This window comes from Pleurodeles waltl, chromosome 10 (assembly GCF_031143425.1).
Source record: "Pleurodeles waltl isolate 20211129_DDA chromosome 10, aPleWal1.hap1.20221129, whole genome shotgun sequence".
Taxonomy (NCBI): Eukaryota; Metazoa; Chordata; class Amphibia; order Caudata; family Salamandridae; genus Pleurodeles; species Pleurodeles waltl.
In genome coordinates, this window is record NC_090449.1 from 781,278,959 (window position 1) to 781,300,567 (window position 21,609).

At 45.8% G+C, this 21,609-nt stretch overlaps 1 protein-coding gene across 8 annotated transcripts in view; it reads right to left on the bottom strand.

Moving 5' to 3' along the window:
• The window catches only part of OSBPL3 (oxysterol binding protein like 3), a 911,347-nt gene that overhangs the window by 331,386 nt on the left and 558,352 nt on the right, over nucleotides 1-21,609 (bottom strand). For all 8 annotated transcript variants that reach the window (XM_069211408.1, XM_069211401.1, XM_069211406.1 and 5 more), the window contains 3 exons: nucleotides 18,507-18,610; nucleotides 18,297-18,389; nucleotides 4,983-5,136 (listed from right to left, as the gene is read on the bottom strand). In XM_069211408.1, coding sequence (XP_069067509.1) covers nucleotides 4,983-5,136; nucleotides 18,297-18,389; nucleotides 18,507-18,610 — 351 coding nt within the window. The remainder of the gene's footprint in view (nucleotides 1-4,982; nucleotides 5,137-18,296; nucleotides 18,390-18,506; nucleotides 18,611-21,609) is intronic.

The following is a 21,609-nucleotide window of genomic DNA, read 5'->3' on the forward strand; positions in this document are numbered from 1 at the left end:
GAATCCACGCACTGACCCCGGGACATCTGGGAATCCCGTGAACCACAGAGGAGACCAGTCCGCGTGCCAGAAAACGACGCACGTCTTCCCCGAGTAAAAAATAACGATGCAAGTCCGTGAGTGAAGGGGCGAAACCGACGCACACACCATTTTTGTTCCCGGAAAACAACGCACGTCTCCCCGCGTGGAAAATAACGACGCAAGTCTGTGTGTGAAGGGTCGAAACTGACGCACACACCATTTTTCCATGCATCTCCTCCTCTGAGGCCCTCTGTGGAGATTTTCCACTCCAAACCAGGTACTTTGTGCTTTAAAGAGACTTTGTTTGCTTTTTAAAGACTTAAGACACTTCATATCACTTTTCAGTGATATCTCTACAATTTCTTATTGCATCTTTTATCGTTTTGACCTGCTAATACCCAGATAAATATTATATATTTTTCTAAACACTGTGTGGTGTATTTTTGTGGTGCTATATTGTGTTAATGTATGATTTATTGCACAAATACTTTACACATTGCCTTCTAAGTTAAGCCTGACTGCTCAGTACCAAGCTACCAGAGGGTGGGCACAGCATAATTTGGATTGTGTGTGACTTACCCTGACTAGAGTGAGGGTCCTTGCTTGGACAGGGGGTAACCTGACTGCCAACCAAAGACCCCATTTCTAACAATAAGTTTATTACTAAATGCTTGAAATTGGGAAAGTCTGTGAATGAGTGTGGCTCATATGGGACAACAACTTTATGAATCATTGATTATAAAGAGTAAATCTAAATTATTTTCTAAATGGATGCAATATCTTGCTGTATTATCCGTACACAACAAACATGGATATCTGCTAGGTAGCATTTTATCAACAAAGGCATCTTTTCTTGTACAAGCAATCAAGTATTTTCAAACAGAAGAGGCACCTGCAACTAAATGTAGGTTTTTCCATTTTCATTGTTTTTGTGGATTTTAGTGGTGTTTTCCAAACCTTTTGAAATCAGCTTTTATCAGTGTTTACTCAACCTACCTAACCACCAAAATAGACAGTTTTTTTTTTTGCAGTGCTTGTTATAACACACATTTAGTTTACAGGGGATGTCATGCAGGGTATGTAGAGTCTTCCCTTTGGCAGTTTGTCCAAAGGACTTACGTTACACTCTTATAGGCAGAGAAAGTATGTGTATTGCACTCTTGCTCACACTCACTCCCCAGTGCCCTTTACCACAGCTAATTACCTCTAACACTTACTCTGTCTGGTTTACATGACTATTATTGGACTAAACAAGTTAAAGTTCTATATTCAAATGATTTAATAAACAAATTCCTGCACACAGTTGGGGGTCTTTCACAAACTTCTTACTGAATATTATGACGCTGTAAGGGTGGTCAACTCTGCCAACAGCACAGACCCTTTGGAAAACTTTACAAGTTTGAATTACACCAGATGATTTTTTTGCCCTGCATTCTAAGGCACCTGGAACGTGATGCTTTAATGCTCACTAGTGCTTTTTTGTACTCTTTGCCTGACTACATTAAGGTGATGCTACTGGACATTCATAGCTGTCAAGTGTCCTCAGAGCAAATTTGCTACTTTAATCAGTCCTAGCCTTTTAACACACATCACATCGTATTTCAGGACTTGAGTATTTGCTGTTAACATTGTAACTATGGGCTCAACACCCCCGCTGTAAAGTGCAGTTGGACAGAAGACCAGGATTTACTTAAGGTACTGTATAAAAATGGGACACCTTGCAGCTATGAGTTTGTTGGTCTGTGGAAAATACTGCACTCAGTTTTCTACATTATCCCATGTGCATGTTGACACCTTTTCTTTACATGTACCTATAACTACAGCTTCCCTTGAATGTTTAAAGCCTGTATTATTTGTCAGTGGACTGGTTATCAATACTGACTTGTTAGATAGGATTTCGATGTATCAAACAGTTCAACACATTTTGCATCTGTGGGTAAATATGATAGTACAAGTTGGCCACAATTCTTATGTGCCAGCCATTTCACCAATCAGTGAAAAAAAATAAACACTGACAACAAATCAGATATGACTAATATTCCCAGATTCTGTACATTGACTAAAATAATTAGATCAGGACTACAACATGCTCTAAACCCTGCACCTTTAGTTTAAGCAACAAACACCTGAAGGGAACAAAAGGAAGAAGAAATAATATTTGAATGACATCCCTAGACAACAAAACTCAAGCAAAATAATCTCAGACCAGTCTTTCTTGTTGCTACCTTGAAAAACAAAGCTGTATTGTGTTGGTACCAATAGGACGAAATAATACAAATGACTACTCTTCATTTCTTTTGTTTGAATGGTATTTTAGTTTGTGGTTGTGCAGGTGTTTATCAATGTTTATATGTTTACACTGGTGATGGCTGTTTTCCTTTTGGTGAGGTTTTATCAGTTAATTTAAGTTTAAATCTAAAATAGGATAGCATAACTATGTTGTGGTTAAAAGCATGAAAGCATTTGATTTGGTAAGCAATGATTTCTTACTTGAGTTTTTCAATGAAATAACATGTTTCCAAGCTCATTAATCTGACCATTTAACTATATAGCTAGGGGTGGGCACACTTCTTTCATATCCACAAGGAAGGTGAAATCATGAAATGTTTATCTTTATCAAGTCTTTCTAAAGTTTCCTGATTTTACCCGATTTGCAAATCTTGGTTTAAAAAAAAAAAGAAAGAAAACTACTGCCATGGGTCTCTCTGACAATATTTTACTCCAAATAACATGCCGGTGGAATAATTCCTTCAAACGGAGGATCATTGGAAATCAGTAGAATCTTCAGCCCTCTTGTAATTACCTGGTAACAAGTACAGGGAGGTTGCAGAATATGGTGAGAACTACAGGTGAGACCAAAAGGGATGCCCCTAGGTGAGATCACAATGGTGGGTCGGGCCACCATGTCACACCAGCAGGCAGGGTTATACTAATGGTGGATACAGAAAAGATGCTGGACCCTAAACATTGCTGCATAAAAGAGGTGGCTGAATACAGGGCTTGGGGAGAGCTATCAATTATATTTTGCTGTCCTGCACAATCCTTTGCTGCAGGAGGATTAGCTTTTCCCTGTTGAGTAAGGGCTACTCAATTTGCCTCTCAATTTATTAAAACACTTTTGTGCCTTCACACGTTGAAAAGTCTGTGAAGCTTCCAAAAACATTCAAATTCGCTAGCCCTAGGTCTTCATAAATTCCCACACACGAAATGAGGACACAAGTGTCCAGAATATTTTTGGGATTCTGCTAGTTTGTTAATTGACATTAAGTGCTAATGATATTTAGGTGGCTGATACAATGAAAAATAAAAAAAAGTGATCACTAGGACGCTTAAATTAATCTTAGTCGCTGGTAATTACTCAGGCCTCATCCCAGTATATCATTGTTTTGCCAACCATACCAAATCAGATTAGGCTCAGCCTTACACAAACCAGCCTTGTTCCTGTTCCAATAGAACAGTTTAGCCTGAACTTCCAAGCCTGGTCATTTCTGAACCAGAAAACAAGCAACCCAAGACTAATTGTGACCTATTTGGCCCTTGTCAATCGGGTGCAGCTTGTTAACAGTGGTACAGTGCACATGGGACCCACGTCTGAGCATACCTGTCACACTTTAAACATCACACTGAAGAATACAAAACAATGATGGTTAGAATGCCTGAACTAATCTCAGCCAATTGCTGTTACATGGCTGCATCCCAGTCCATCTTTTTTGTCCAACATGGTACCTAAGATTATACCTAGCCAGGGGTTGTTGAATAATGAACAATGTCTGCATATTTTTTTATAATGCTATCTAGAACTACACAAAATCTAAACTTTGCAAAAATGTTAACAAAGTTTAGTCACAAATGCTTTAATATCAATTTAAAATGATCAAAGTAGATCTGTGTAGCAGCTATTTTATCAAACCTGTTAGCAAAAATAGTAAGGTTGAAGGTCTGAGGCAATTCCAGATAGCTATGAGTTTGTTGAAATGATCACAGGGTGCTGACACATCATCCCTCTCTCCCCCCTCCGAAAAAGCAGCAACACACACACTGGCTTTCAAGGCCACTTGGGTATTTCAGTGAATGTGATGGATGTAAAGCCAACAGTGGCTATTGGGTCTCCTCGATAAAGGCAAAAGTAAAATCGATGTCATAATTCGCAAAGAAGCACACTCAGAAACATATTTGATTAACAATTTGAAGGAATGCGGACATAATTTCCAGTGTGTAACATAATGCAGCAACATGAATGTGGGCTTAGAGAGTTGGGTATGGTCAATAAAAACTAGAAAAAAGCAAAGTCATTAAGCTGGGGTAAAGTAACCATACAACCAAAAAGATTAAACTGTGCCACGGAATTAACAGGTGATCTAACCAACATACATCAAATTGGCTGTGTAAGGTCAATAGTACCAACTCAGTGACTAGCTTACTCAGCAATGGCCACACTTTAAAGTGACTGGGAAATGAGAGTTTAGTTGTGCTACAAAATAAGCAAGCCTGATCGCCAACATGCTGCGGGTGTCCAAAGCACACATGCTATAAAAATAAGAAAAACATACTAAAAGGTACCAAAAGGAACCACTTTAACCAAAGACATACAAAGAGTTTAATAAAATGGTGCTTACTCTCCAGTTCAATATATATACCTCAAAGGGTCATGACTGTTTAGAGCAATTATTTGCTCACTTGAAATATGAGCAGATCTCTTTCTATAAATGTTGTTGAATTAATGAACACTGTCTTTAGCGATTTTTAGTTCAAAATAGATCACACATAAACAACACTATTTTTTTACCAATGTAATTTTTAAGTTACCAAAAGTAAGTACACAACCCTTATGAAGATATTTTCAAGAGTACAGAAAAAAAAGACACACCCAAACAGATTTGTTCTGCACTATGTTTCTTGTATTCTAATTTAAGAAGCTTCCAACATAGCCTTAACAAGACTTCAAATCCATGATTTCTTACCTTTATGAGCAACGCGACACAAATCTTCATGCATTTTAGAAAAATCTGAAGAGTTTTCGAGCCCATCAGAGTATGGTTTCTCCTCTGCATAGTCAATGGTAGACAAATTTGGATTGGAAGCATGAAGTCTTGTTTGACCAGCAAAAGAAGGAACCTACAACACAAAACCTTGCATTTGACATATGACAGAACTTTAACAAAAGCATTAAAATAGTTAATCCACTTTCTGATTAGTAACGAGTTATGTCTATGTGATTTTGTAATCCTCTTTTTATTGGATTCTTTCTCATTAACAGAATAAGAATATGATTTGTTTCATCCATTCAAAAATGTATTTGTAAATTACAATTCAACACCATGGATTTAGACTATCATACACTTGATCCTGATTCACAGAATCATCCAATTAACTTCCTGAGCCTAGGCCACATTTACATTAACTATGCCTGAAAGCCTTCACTGTAGTATGGAGGATAATCATATAGGATGGTTATTTTCAAATCTCAATCTGAAGGTATCTCTGCCACCTAGTAGTAGGACGAGACACTGCTTCCATGAATATATCAATACATTGTATTGTAATAGTATTTATATAGTGCTTACTACCCCTGACGAGGCATCAAAGCGCTTTTCGGCGAGTAGCACTCTACTCTGGAACCCAACAAGAATTAGTGATGGATTAGTATGGGGAAATATGAGTACAGTTTTAGTATTATTATGAGTTCATTTGAGCCGCGGATATAAGAGTTTGTTAGTTAGATTGACTGGAGTAATGGAGGGGTGGAGGAGGAAAGAAATCCAGAAGTGTTAATTGGGAGTATATCCCTCATTTACTCAACCCAAAGGCTTGGGATGAATAAAGGGGGATGGAGGAGGGAAGAGTCTGTGGAAGGGTTAGGGAGATCATAGTAGCAGCGTGAGATAAACGAGGGAGAATTTAGTAGGGTTGTGTGGGAGGTCATGGTAGTAGAGTGAGGTTTAGTGAGTTAGATGTGGAAGCGGAGGGAAGAGCTTAGGCAGAGTTATTTAGGAGATAAAAGTAGTAGAAAGGATTTGGGATGAGTCAGAGTGGGAATGGAGGATAGTTTGATAGAGACATGACATATGATGATGGGTAGATAAGTGTGCTAAGATGACAGCAGGGATTCATAGATATCTAGTATAACAACCCACCCAGGATCCATGCAATGACCCACGAACATGCAAAGCACAGAAACAACATATACACATAAATACATATATATATATGTATATATTTACATACACACATACAAACACACATGAATACACACACATATGCACCATATGTACATACAATACATAATTAGAACCATGGGTAAATATACTTAGTCAAACAGGTTTAAAGAGTGTGTGTGTATTTTATTGTTATGACATAGTAGCGATACATATTTTCTAAAGAACTATACATAACTAGAAATAGACACATAATAAGATTTTTTTTTTTTAGCAACATAGCATATGCAGTTCATAGTTGTTTGAATATGGCGGTTATGAAGGAAAGAGCCAACTCTTGAGTAGTTTTCTGAAGACAAAAAAAGTTATCTTTGGCTCTTATAGTTGGGGGTAATGAATTCCATAGTTTGGCTGCTTGAACGGAGAAGGATGTACCACCTATAGTCTTTTTCTTGTAGGGTGTTGTTCTAAGGCGGGGTGCCAATCTTGAGCGGAGGTTTCTTTGTCCTTTGTACATGGCTTGCATGCTTATACTGCATACACAGGTAATATATTGCACACCACCACTGTTGTGGCAATTCCTATTTTTCATTCAAATGGTGGGGATCTGAACCTTCCTTTTGTCATGCTCGTAGAATTGCCTATATAGGGCCTCAAATCATTAATTGGGGTCTTTGTCACTCATTTTTTCCATCTCCTCCTTCCTTCAGATCAGGTCCAGTCTTTTAGTCCAGAATCATCCTGCTCATCTGCGGTGGTGATGGCAGCTTCCAACAAACACAAAGAATTGTCCTCACACAAACACAGACGTGAAGTGTCAGGAGAAACATGAGTAAATGTGCCGGTCCATAGGTCTTTCCCTTCCACTGGCCAATGTCATCATAGCTAGCTATTTTCACCAGTTCCAGCACAAGTTTATTCAATATTCTTACTCAAGAACTATGTCAAGAAAGATTAGTAGCTCTAAATTGATAAGGATACTGCACAGCAGTAACTACTAATATCTGGTGACCTCACAAACACCTGCCTAGGTCATTAACTCTGGCCTGGCCATGTGTTAGGGGTCTTGGTTTAAGACCTCAGATGGGAGCTGCAAGCCCCATAGAAGATCAAGGGAAGAACTTGTTTGATCCCTCAATGGATAAGGACTTCCAGCAGTACAAGATGGGTAGGGTCACAACCACAAAGGCATGACTTCCTCCTATTTTCTAGTCAGCTTCGACTTTCCAGCCTTTCAAGGTTATCGGGTGTGTAAGAAGTTTGCTCTGTATATACTATCTCAAAGTAAGAGATAGTGTGCACAGAGTCCAAGGGTTCCCCTTAGAGGTAAGATAGTGGCAGAATTAGATTATTCTAATGCTCTATTTTGTGGTAGTCTAGTGGAGCAGTAGGCTTATCAAAGGGTAGTGTTAAGCATTTGTTGTACACACAGGCAATAAATGAGGAACACACACTCAAAGACTTAACTCCACGCCAATAGTTTTTATTTAGAGAAATATCTCTTCTTAATTTATTTTTAGAGCCACAAGTTCAAGATTTGAAGTAAATAGATAAAATGCAAGGTACTCCACACAGGTAAGTTAGGAACTTTGAATTCGAGCAATAGCATACACAGTTTTAGTAAAAATGGCAATAAGCTATTTTAAAAAATGGACATAGTGCAAAAATCAACAGTTCCTGGGGGAGGTAAGTAATGGTTAGTTTGTCAGGTAAGTAAGACACTTACAAGTCTAAGTTCCTGGACATAGGCAGCCCACTGTTGGGGGTTCCAGCCAACCCCAAAGTTACCACACCAGCTGCACAGGGCCCGTCAGGTGCAGAGGTCAAAGAGGTGCCCAAAACACATAGGCGCCTATGAAGAACAGGGGTGCTTTGGTTCCAGTCTGCCAGCAGGTAAGTACGCGCGTCTTCAGAGGGAAGACCAGGGGGGTTTGTAGAGCACTGGGGGGGGGGGGGGGGGGGGGAGGACAAGTAGGAACACAAAACACACCCTCAGCGGCACAGGGGAACTGGGTGCAGTGTGTAAAGCAGGTGTTGGGTTTTGTATTAGAAACAATGGAGGGACCTGGGGGTCACTCTAGCGGTGCAGGCAGGGCACAGGGGGGTTTCTCGGGCCAGCCACTGACTGGGCTAGGCAGAGGGTCACCTGAGGGTCTCTCCTGCACTAAGATTCGGTTCCTTCTGGTCCTCAGGGTGCAGTGCTTGGTCCAGGCGTCTGGTTCCTTGTTACAGGCAGTCGCGGTCAGGGGGAGACTCTGGATTCTCTCTGCATGCATCGCTGTAGTGGTCCAAGGGGGGTCGTCTCGGGCTACTCACAAGGTCGCAGTCACCTGGGAGACCTCCCTGTGGTGTTGGTTCTCTGGAGCTCGAGCCGGGGGAGTCTGGTGCAGAGGGGGAAGTCTCACGCTTCCGGCGGGAAGAGTGAGTTCTTCAAAAGTTGCTTCTTTGTTGCAAAGATGTTGCTGTTGTTGAGCAGAGCTGCTGCTCACAGGAGTTTCTTGATCCTTTGGTTCAGGGCAGTCCTCTGAGGCTTCAGAGGTCGCTGGTCCCTGTCCAATGCGTCGCTGTTGCACTTTTCTTTGAGTCGGGAGACAGGCCGGTATGGCTGGGGCCAAAGCAGTTGTCGTCTCCGTCGTCTATGCGCGGCTTTCAGGTCCGCAGTCCTTTTTCTTGTTTCAGGTTGTAGGAATCTGATTTCCTGGGTTCTGGGGTGCCCCTAAATACTAAATTTAGGGGTGTGTTTAGGTCTGGGGGGCAGTAGCCAATGGCTACTGTTCTGAGGGTGGCTACACCCTCTTTGTGCCTCCTCCCTGAAGGGAGGGGGGCACATCCCTAATCCTATTGGGGGAATCTTCCAATCTCAAGATGGAGGATTTCTAAAGGCAGGGGTCACCTCAGCTCTGGACACCTTAGGGGCTGTCCTGACTGGTGGGTGACTCCTCCTTGTTTTTCTCACTATCTCCTCCAGCCTTGCCACCAAAGTGGTTGGAGGGGCGGGCATCTCCACTAGCTGGGATGCCCTGGGGTACTGTAACAAAAGGCATGAGCCTTTGAGGCTCACCGCCAGGTGTTACAGTTCCTGCATGGGGAGGTGAGAAGCACCTCCACCCAGTACCAGCTTTGTTCCTGGCCACAGAGTGACAAAGGCACTCTCCCCATGTGGCGAGCAACTCGTCTGGTTGTGGCAGGCTGGCAGAAACTAGTCAGCCTAGCACTAGGAGTCGGACTGGTATTCAGGGGCCTCTCTAAGAACCCTATGGGTGTATTTTAAAATAAATCACACACTGGTATCAGTGTGCATTTATTGTACTGAGAAGTTTGATACCAAACTTCCCAGATTTCAGTGTAGCCATTATGGAACTGTGGAGTTCGTGTTTGACAAACTCCCAGACCATATACTCTTTATGGCTATCCTGCACTTACAATGTCTAAGGTTTTGCTTAGACACTGTAGGGGCATAGTGCTCATGCACATATGCCCTCACCTGTGGTACAGTGCACCCTGCCTTAGGGCTGTAAGGCCTGCTAGAGGAGTGACTTACCTATGCCACAGGCAGTGTGAGGTTGGCATGGCACTCTGAGGGGAGTGCCGTGTCGACTTAATAATTTTCTCCCCACTAGCACACACAAGCTGTGAGGCAGTGTGCATGTGCTGAGTGAGGGGTCCTCAGGGTGGCATAAGACATGCTGCAGCTCTTAGAGACCTTCCCTGGCATCAGGGCCCTTGGTACCAGGGGTACCATTTTCAAGGGACTTATCTGGGTGCCAGGGCTGTGCCAATTGTGGGAGCAAAGGTACAGTTTAGGGAAAGACCACTGGTGCTGGGGTCTGGTTAGCAGGGTCCCAGCACACTTTCAATCATAACTGGCATCAGCAAAAGGCAAAAAGGCAGGGGGTAACCATGCCAAGGAGGCATTTCCTTACAGGGTGTGTTTGACCCAAGTACCCAAATTGAGCACTGTCTTGCTCGGGAGGAAAGCAGGTGAAGAATATATTTCTCTAGCAAAAAAGCCCACTCCCATAGCCTCAGCTGAGGCCAGCAATCTCCAGTGCCTTCCCACTGGATCAGCTGCCATCCTCTGTACCATTTTAGGAAGCCCATAAGGTGGGGGGACGGCTTTCCCCTCACTGCTATCACTAGACTAAGCTCAGTAAAAGAGGTAAAAAACACATGCCACAAAGTCCTGAAAGGGCTTTTTTAATCTGCATGTCTGTTTACAGTTGTTCCCAGGAGGGAAGGAACACCATGAGAGAGTGATGGTGTTTTTTTTTATTTATTTACTTTATTTATTTTTGCATTTATTGAAAACATCATCAAACAGACACATCGTGAGGTCATAAATACACCATATAGTCACAATATAAAGTAAGGAGCATCTTATATCCATCAGACGTATAACTCAGTAAGGAGGCGAACTAGCGCCATTGGCCGCAGTGTTATCCAAATCGCATCACTGAGACCAACCGATGTGTAGAACAAACGAAATGGAAGAGACATCAACATAAGGAAAGCGGGAATCGGAAAAGGAAGCAGACAAAGGAAAAGAGAGGGATTAATATATAGCAGAAAAAGGAGGGGGGTAAATAAGGACATTGCAGCTGTCAGATCACCAATACAAATGTAAACAGTGATTTGATAGCATGGCAGCAGAGTATCACTATTACGCAGCCGCTTAGGGGCGCTAGACTACTGTATGGATGTTGGTCGGTGAATGGGTCTCCAAAAAGGAGTGCAGGGGGGCCCATATTTCTCTCGGTAGGGAACCCTCCGGCATAAGGTCACAGTATATCATTAGTTGTTCCTGACAATGAGAAGCATCATGCAACCATTCAGAGCAACAGGGAATTCAACACCTTCCCCAGCACACCCTACGCTTAGCCAGCAGCAACAGTCCTACCAATCTCCTGTGTGCGGCAGGCAGCCCCTCAACATATCCCAAAAGGGCAAGCTTAGGGGTGTGCGGCAGCTGGATCTCAGTCATCTCCTCAATTCCCCACAGTACCTCCGTCCAATATACACACAGCACTGGGCAGCTCCACGCCAGATGCAAGAAGTCTGCATCAGGGGTCATACATCTCTCACAATGCGCCTCGGCCCTGAGGCCCATATCCTTCAGCCTAAGGGGCGTGTAATATAAACGATGTAAAAAATTGAAGTGAATGAGGCGTAATCTGTAGTTGGGGGGACAGCTCTCGCATATGCGTGAAGCAACGTCACCACTCAGCGGAAATGACCTCACCCATGTCCACCTCAAAGTGGGCTTTGGCTTTAACCTCCGTCCCAGTCACCTTGCTCTGCATGCAAACATATAACCCCGTAATAAGTCTGCACGGGGATTGCGTTCAATACAGAAGCTCCAGTGCTCTACATGCTGTAGGCATTACAGGAAAGCATGGATAACGTACACGGAGCATAGCACGAATTGTAAGAAAGAATAGTTGGTGCAGCGCAGTGTCGTGTACACCACCAAGAGCGGCCGCCGAGGAGATGAACCTCTTATCAGGAAACCAGGACCCCAAGGTAGTCAAGCCGCACTCTCGGAGAAACTCACAGACCCGGGCATCCTCCGACAGCTGCATGTCGCCCATATGCAGAACCGGTATCGAAGGGGCAAAGGTTTCCCCCACGGCCGCAACAGCACAGTCCAAGCTCCCGCCGTGCACGCCACTGTATCAAACGCTCGCGGTCTAGGCCTGATCGGGCCAACCAGCACCCTCGGTAGTCAATCTGGCCACACAGTAATGCTTTCAGGTGCCAAGTGAGGTACATATCGGACAGGGTGTAGCCAAAAATGTGCAAAATGTGCCTGAGCACAATGATAATATAGTGCTAGATTCCGGGCCACCAGCTCACCTTGTTCAAACGGAAGTGTCTATTTTATACATGATATTCTTGGCCGCCGACCAGCCCAGGCCAAAGTCACAAGGGCGGATCAAAGCCGTTTCAGAAAACTAGCAGTAAGGACAAGAGGTAGATTAATAGAGAGATACAAAAACTTGGGCAGAATAACCATCTTCGCTATCGCAATGCGACACGTCAGCAAAAGCGGCAGTGAACGCCACACCTCTACCCTTTCTTCCAACCACATAATAGCTTAGCCATAATTAACTGACCAAAGCGTGTCAACGTCACTGCTTAGCCAAATACCCAGATACCACACCGGTCCATCAGCCCCAGCAAAGAGGGGTATCTAGAGGAAAACTGCACCGTAGCCTAGGAGAGGGGCAACACCAGCGCCTTGGATCAGTTGATGGCGATCCCGGAAATCTGTCCAAAGCTAACTATCACATCCAACAGAACATCAAGGTGCAACCGCGAATGGCGAACATATAGAGCGACATCGTCTGCATACATGGATATTAAAATTGGGTGCTGCCGGAATGTCAGGCCCCTATGATTATGATGCTGACGCAAGCGGCTCCATCGCGATGGCAAATATTAGCCGAGAGAGTGGGCAACCCTGGTGAGTGCCCCTGGCAATCGGGAATGAGTCAGAAACGGTACCATTGACTCTCAGCCAGGCGGACGGCTATTACAGCAGGTGAATCAGCTGAATAAACCTAGTGCTCAACCCCACCGAGCCAGCAAACCGAACATATATTGCCATGCCAGAGAGTCAAAGGCCTTGGAGGCATCCAGGAACACTGTCGCCGCGCAGTCTTCAGGACCAATCATGCTAGATATCGCAACATAAGTTTGGAGATTATATAGGATGGAAAAAACCTGATTGATCCAGCAGCACCAGAGAAGGGAGCAGGGGCTGCAAGCGGGCCGCCATGAGTTTCAGCAGGATCTTATTGTCAATATTGATTAACGAGCGGGGCCTATAAGAATCGCAAGAGCACGGATCTTTCCTGGGCTTTAAAATGGTCACAATGAGAGCCTCCCGCAGCGAGGATGGAAGGATCCCAGTCAAGAGCCTCCGTATAAACCTCCAAGAGGTGAGGAGCTAAAATGCCAGCATATTCCTTATAAAAAGACGGCGTCAGACCATCCAGCCCAGGTGCCTTATCACCGGGTAGACTGCATATTGCCTGAACCACATCGTCCACCGAGAAGAAAACATCTAGATATTGCCTGTGCGCATTCTCAAACCACAAAAGGATAATATCTACAAAATAGTCAGCGGCTGCCGTTGAGTTCAACCCTGGGGGTTCAGCATATAGATCCGAATAAAAATCAGTGAGGATATGCTTGATCTCACCAGTGCCAGTGTGTCCCGCTCTGGACGAATCAGTCAGCTCTACGATATAATTACTTGCCCACGGCTCGCGGATCACTGTGGCCAGCCCTATCACCCTCGCCATGTCTCCTCGCCGTAGCGTTCTTCCCTAGAAAGCATACCTTGCACAGGGCAACCTCCTCAAATTGTGTCATCTTCCCCCTCAGGGTCACCGGAAGGTCCTCCGACCAGTTAAAGGCCAAGCATTTTTCAAGATCGGCAATCTGGGCCTCCAGCTCTGTCAGCTCCCACCTTAACACCTTCAGCACACTGTGCTGTTTAGAGAGGCAAACCCCGCGGATCACCACCTTGAAAGCCTCCCACACGGTGCCAGCAGAGACCACCGACCCCCCCCCCCCGATTATCAGCAAAGTAATGGATGAGGGCGTCACGGACCTCATCCCTGAATACCGGATTCTTCAGCCTACCATGAGGAAGCCTCCACATAAAGGCACGACGTGGGCCACCAGGAGCAGCCAACTCCAACATGACCAGCGAATGATCCGACAGAGTACGGGCCTTGTGCTCAAATGGACTGCACCCAGAGCTCAACATCCCTGGTAACGAGCCATCTATCTACAGGGGACCAACTACCATACACATAATTGACACAGGTACCTTCCCTGTCAGTTCCTTGCTTTTCCCTCCATAGGTCCACCAAAGCACCCTCAGCCATCATATGAGTCAGAGCTCTGGCAGCCGCTACATGCTGTGGTCTTGCCAGGCTTTCACGATTTGCCTCAAAGTCCAGCACCACATTGAAGTCGCCCCCCCACAACAAGGACCTGGGGCCCAGCGAGTCAATTAGCCGCCCCACTTCCCCAGAGAATTCATGGTCGTCATTATTTGGTCCTTAAAGCAATCTGCATGGTCTATCAAGCAGTGTACCACGCAGCATGACATAGGGACCGTTCGGGTCCACAAGTACCTTCTCAGTACACCACTGAAGCCCCTTCCAAATCAGAGTCGCCACTCCTTGCGCATATCGTGAAAACATGGCAGTCTGCCATTCACCAATCCAACCTGCTTTCAGCCGATGTTTGGTGGCTTCCACCAGGTGAGTCTCCTGCAGCATACAAATATCCACCGCATGTCGCTGTATATAGGCAGATATCAATCGCATCTTGCACCCATCATTCAGCCAGCGAACATTCCAGGTCAGGCAGCGCACAGGCATCACACTTTCTTGCGCCATACCATCTCCTTATCCAAACATACATTTCCCCATGGCATCACAAAAGAGGCATCTGCAGCATGCAGGGAAAGGAACAGGTACGAAAGAAAAGAGACATGGGGGGTGAACCAAGCACAGAACATTACCAACCCCCACCCAAGCTGACCCCCCAAACGGGTTAGTGCTACAATCCCACCCATCCCCAAATTTATTTCCTACAACATAATAGCAAACATTTTGATTGGACTCATCCAATGGGGCGTCAATGAGGCCATCCGAGGAACATCCCAGGAGGGATGGAAGGGCAGGGGGACCAACAATGAAGGAAATATAGCAGAACAGCCCACCCTATTAGTTAAATCAGCTGCAAATTTGCTGGCCGCGGGGCCCCAGGTAAGGTCACAGGGGGCCTAAATAGGAGAATATATTTAGTCATTGTCACTCAAAGACCCTCCCTCTCTGCCAGCGGCCTCTCCAACAGCGCTTTCTTAGGGACAGATTTAGTATATTTTGTGGCCAGTTTCGGGTCCGTAAAGAAATGCAACTTGCCCTGATGATGTACTCACAGCTTAGCTGGGTAAATGAGGGAGTATTTTGCACCTGTCTGGCTCAGAGCATGTTTGACCTGCAAGGCGGCCTTACGGGCAGCCTGCACCCTGGGAGTGTAGTCAGGGAAGATGCTCTGTTCTGCGTTATTATACACCACAGGCCTGCGTTCCCGGGCCAGTTGAAGCATAGTGTTCCTTTCTTTGTAATTCAGTAATCGTACAATAATGGGGCTCACAGCGGAAGCCGCGACCCCAGAGACCTGTGGGTCCTCTCCACCACCAGCACCAGGGAGAGCTCGCCAGGGAATACTGCAGAGAGCATGGTCTCGACATAGTCCTCCATGCGGCCCATGGCTGTCGACTCTGGGAGGCTTAAAATGCGAATGCTATTACGGTGAGACCGGGCCTCAAGATCCTTGTTTTTATTCCATATCACCTCCAGCACACGCTCCATGCACAGCAACTGCTCTCCGTCTCCACAGCGACCATCCTCCAAGTCCGAGGTGTGTGACTCCAGCTGCTCAAAGCGTGAGTCCTGACCATCCACCCGTTCCTTTAAACAATCCATCTGCTCCGTTAGATGGTCAAGCTTGGTGTCAATGCTAACCAGGCTGTGTTTGAGGTCTAAAATCATAGCCTTCACAGAGATCGCAGATGTCTCCGCTTCAGACAGCAAGTCATCCCCCGGCTGAGCTGCTTTTCTTTTTCCCACTCTCAAAAGTAAGCTTAGTCTGCGGCTGGTCAGTCTTCCCCATCCTCCTCGCAGCTGACCAGGCACCACCGTACCTCACCAGCAGACGCCCACCCAGCAGCGAGGCCATCCGAAGACAGACGCTTTGCGCGAGAGCCCACTCCCGCCGGCCGCCCACCTCTCAACAAAGCAGGAGGAAGACGCGGTACCGGGCACCAAAGCCAGGCCTGCAGGCATCACCGCACAGCTGGCTGCAGTCTCAAAAGCCAGCCAAAGCAGCCCAAACACAGCAGTCCTTCCAATCACGGGGCCACACGGCTCGAGTGTCGCCGCCGACCCGGCCTCAAAGGTCGGCAATAGTGAGGTCCCAGGAGAAATATGAAAGAATTAGAAAGGATGGGGGGGGAGGAGGGGAGTATCCACACCTCCATATGTCACAAAGGGGTCCCCACAGGCATAGGGCGGCAGGAGGCCCCCAGCGCTGAGGCAATCCTGCGCCACCGCGGGAGCCCACGGCCCGATCTTGCCGCCGACCAGGCCCGCAGGAGCAGAAAAGCGGAGCGTCTGTCCGATAGGCTGGAGTCAGGGGGGCACACTTAGGTCTCAGACCCCCAGGCACTGGGGCAAGGCAGGTAAAAGCATATAGGGCCACCAGCCACAAAAGGTCCCCCAGCGCTGGTACGAACCAGTGTCCTCACAGAAGCCCGTGGCCCAATCCAGCCGCCGACAGGGCCCCGCAGGAGCAGGGTAACGCAGCATCAGTCCCGTAGGCTGAGGAGGGACGGCCTCTGATCGTGGGGGCAAGGTAAGTAAAATGAGATGGGGCCACCCCCGCTGCACTCACCCCCGCGGCTCCGATCCAAAAAGCTGGCAGGATCAACAGAGGCCCGCGCACACGCCTAGGACCCACAGTGAGTCCGGGCCGGCAGGCGTGGCCCTCAGCGCTCGACCGGCAATTGAGAATCTGTCATTGGGCTCATTCTCTTAAAAGCCTGATGCTTTGATCGATTGATGACCTGAAGACGAAGACTGACTTTGTTGCTGATCCATTTTGTGGATAGATAACTATGACAATGTGACTGTTAACTTTTTGTGCCTAAATAAAAATAAAACTTATTAAAACATTTATTGAGTTGTGGTTATTCATGAAATGTTGATATGTTGTCTAATGTTTAATGATTCTCGTAGTGGTTATTGATTGAGTACATTGATTATTGATTGCATTGGTCACCACATGGCTAGGATACTCCATGCGATCCAAAAGGTTCATCTGCCTCGTTCCCTTGTAAGTTTACTTACTAAGGACCAGGCGCGCTAGCAATCTTTAGCACTGGCCTGTTTCCAACTTTCCGCACCTTGTTCATAGCTCTAAATCAAGTCATACCATGTTTGCACACGGAATGTTTTCAAACCCGTGGATGATATGATCAGATAGTCTATTTTCCCTTGCAAGATTTCACTTAGCTCTTTCCGGTATTCTTGTTAGCTGTTGTTAGTGTGTAATCTGACAACTTTAATGATACGTTTCATAATCAGTTCCAAAAAAGCTTCGAGCGAAAGCACTGCTGTGTTTGAAGTTAAACTCGACAGCAAAATGACTGCATTGTGTAATACTCAACATTAAAGCCAAGAACGAACTTCTGGAATAAATCATGTTTGCATAGGATTATACTGCATTCCTCAAGGCATTCCTGAAATGCACCCAAATGTAACCACACCCGCAACAATATATCCGGGTTAAGGTCATACTACTGTGGCATTTAACAATTGAAAACTTTGTTTACGCTCGCTTAAAAAAAAAAAAAAAAACCTTAAGTCGCCAGCATGCCATCAACACTTAAATGACTTCAAAGATTTGAAAACCACCGGCAAGGCTCAAAACGTATCCGAGGGAAACTAACTGAGAAAGCAGAGTCACATTGAAACGAAAAAAAAAAAAAAAAAAAAAAAAAAAAAAAAAAGGATGACGGCTATGCCTATAAAGTGGTAATAGTGGTCAAAAACAGTGAAGACAAGTGGAATCGTTCATGTGTTACACTACTGTAAACCTAGTCACCCGGTTTTAAATGATTCACAAAAAAGCATTTGGAGAACTGATCGCAGGACCTTAGTTTTACACAAAAATTGTAATAATAAAAAAAAAAAAAAGAACCCTCTGTCTGACATCCTCCTCCATGATCTGATAGCGGTCATGTGACCTCATGACATGTGACAATCATTATTCCTGGATTTTCAACCAACAGTACCCTGTGTGCTGGGATTGTTTCTTCATGCCTATAGTGGTGAAAAAACATAAGTCCCAGAATGCAAGTGAGAGCTGGCTAAAGATGTCACGTGACATGGGTTCATCATGCAACAATGAGAGTCATAATTGCCGAGAGTATGCATTTCATGAAGGTTAATACTGAAAGAGTCACAAACATATCTATTTTAACACACAAGGTTTAACAAAGTAATTTCAGCATAACTGCAGTGGCTTTCTTACCTGTAACGTTCCTTTAGCGTCCTTTCCAATACCTTTGGTCCTCCACCTTCTCCTTGGCACTACCTTTTCCTTTTTTGGACTTTCGTAAGGGACCTTTATATATGTAGGAGACAAATGAGGAGTTACCAAACTGCTGATAAACAGGGGAGATGCCTCAAGCTCATAAATAGTGAGTAAAACTCATTAAGATCACAATATGTCCCATCTGACCTGGAAGGCGTTTATAGCAGGTGCGGAGTATGTTCTGTGAAGGACCTCCATGTTTTGGAGAAGTTGACTCATTTCCAACAAATACGCTTGACACTGAGATAGATCTGATTTAAAGAAATAAAAAAATCTGATGTATTTAAGTGCGGGAGAATCACTCTAAAGATTAACTGCTTAGTTAGCATATGATAGTTCAGCAAATGATGGTGCAAACTAATTTGTAATATTGCCATAAAACAAGCACATAATATGAGCCAAGGTGCTCCTAATGTGCCAATCATAATGCACCTATAGAAGTTAGATTTCTAATTACTTTAGCCTATGGAAAGAAATTTCGCAGGTGGGAGAAAATTAAAAATACGATTGACACCAGGCATTTATTAAACATGCCTGTTGCACCTTTATCAAAGAGAAAAAGTAGTCTGTGGAATACTATCCCAATAATATTAAATAAAAAATAAACCTTCAATTTTCAACATTCGTATCCTTTTCTACGTTCAAAAAGAAAAGATCTTTAATAGTCTATTTATAAAATGGTGGTAAAGACACAGTCATGTGAATTCTGGTCCCCTTAAATTTCAACTGTAACTGCATTTTACTGTATTATGGGCTTTTAAATCAGCAATGGCACAACAGAACTATGCTTCTGGCTACATCTTTTAAAAACGAGAAATATGGATGATGGGTCCCAATTATTACTTACGTCGCACAAGGAACATCACATACTATATTATCTAATTCCCCAAACACATGACAACTTTGACCTCTTTAGACACTACTAGCCTTTCATTGAACACTTATTTGCTGCTACAAGCAAAGTTAAATGGTTAAAGAGGAAACTACAGAAAATAAACACAGGTCATCGAGTGGCTGACAGTTAAAATTGCATGTTTCACTCAAGTTTTGGGTAACTGTGCCCTGGGTGGGTATACTTGGTCAGCTGGTTCCATTCAGGAGGCATTTGGATAGAAAAGGGGTGCAGTGTATTCGCTAGGTTGGCACATTTTAAGAGTTTGGAGATTGAAGAAGATAGAACCTAGGATGTACTTAGCTGAATGGGTGGGAGTTCAGAGAGGCACCAATGAAGGTTAAGAGAAGGGGGACTCTTTTTAGCTGGAGAGACAGATCAGATACTTAAGTGGCCAAGGAAGATCAAGGAAACGTGTTTGAGAACTATTGACTCAATTGAGTCACAATTGATAACAGAAGGCAAAGTTAGACAGTGAGGATCTAAGTTCTATAAATTAATAAAAGTAGAGAGAATATTGCGGGGTGTGTGAATAAGCCAGCCAAGATGGTGGACACAAGTCCTTGAACCTCCGTCCCATCAGCCTGCGCATTGCCATTATCCTGCCGGGGACCCCGTCTGACTGGCACCCGGGTGAGCAAATCCTGGACCTCCAGCATCGCCCAATTGCGTTACTCAGGGCCGTCGCTGACTGCCAGGGGGTGGCACAGCCAGCATGAACAGAGGCCGGGACCACCTGCAGTCCCGGCCGTGTGGCCATGTGGGCCGTGGGCGGGCTGCGGCACCCTCCGGGGGGGGGGGGGGGGGGACTCAATGCACTAGGGGCACCCGTGCTCATGCTGCACAGCCCACGCAGAGGAGTGACGGGCCATAACATCGGCTGCCCGTGAACAGGGGACTCAACACACGTTGGAGAGCTGTGCCTGACACAGTCATCGCAATCAAGCACCGGGCCAGTAGTGGTGGTGTGTCCTGCCGCCTTACAGGTCTAAGCTGCCTCATCCCCTGGTGATTGCAGCCTCCCCATTGCCTTTCTGTTGAGGGCCACCAGGCCACCAATTGTTGAATGGAGACCCAGGGCCCCTTCTGCCAGACATCAACTCCAATATTACAGGGGGGGGGCCCTGCTCTCTGGGTCCCCCGGTTGGTCTTGTGCCGCCTTACCACTGGTCCCCCACCCGGGGGCCACAGAGGAGGCGCCTGTGGCCTGTGCTCCACTGACTCCAAAAGAATCACATGGGGGCCCAATAGACTGCTACGCTTTGGCTGGAGCAGCCCTCCTGCCACGATGACTGCCTGCGAGTCGTGGTGTTTGTCTCTGGAGGCTGTGGGCTTGCCACAAGGGACCCACTGATGCTGTACGGATTGAGGCTCTCCCTCCCTCCTCCACTTGCTTCGGCGCAACACTCAAGGTGTGCGTTGGAGTTCAGATGGGGATGATCACTGGAGGATGGACTCGATGGGCACCCTGCGGTACAGGGGAGTGCGACCATCATCAGCACCCTGCAGTACGTGCCTGCCTGTTCCACTGTACTGGCCTGTAAGGTGGATGCCTGTGCAGCACGGGCCACTCCCAGGCAGGCAACGCCGGTCCTCGTTGGCGATCACCTGAGAGTAAGGGACCCTGTACGACGCTGGAGGTGCTGCTCCACCTGCTGACCGAACACACAAGACACGCAAGGTAGGCCAGTAAAACATGTTCTGCCACCCTCAAAGCCTAATCTACCCTACCACTTGGCGTCACACTTCTGTAGTTGCAGCTTCCCCTCTGACCATCTGGGGGAGACCACTGGAACCTCCTTCAAGCCCTCATTAGAAGGAATCAGACTTCGGCCTCCTCCATCCTGCACAAATCTGCCATGTAAAGGCAAAAACTATCTCCACTATGATACTGGACTTCATGTCCCTAAGACAAACCTCCCTGATGACCCACAGTATGGGCAGACTTCAATCCTTCACCACCTCTTCGACATCTGTGGCCCAGAAGCCCTCACCTGAGACCACGGCTGACACCGCATGGAGGTCGGCACCCAGTAAGTGTCACAGCCAGATAAATTGGACCTAGTACTTGCAGCCATGGAGCACTCCAGGATCTCAATGGAAACGCGTGTGAGCACCATGGCAACTGACATAAGATTTCTCTGAGACAACCACAGAAAACTCACATACAAAGTAGTTGAGGGGGAGCGGCAGATGACCGCCCTCCAACCTATAGTCAAAGACAAGCAGAGCACAATACAGGAACTATGGGATCAGGTCCGTTTTCCGGAGGACAACAGAGGGGCGCTCACATAGGAGCAATGGAAGGGGTTGAAGGTCGTGATCCTCTTCAATATCTTGAAAACTGGTTCAAATCCT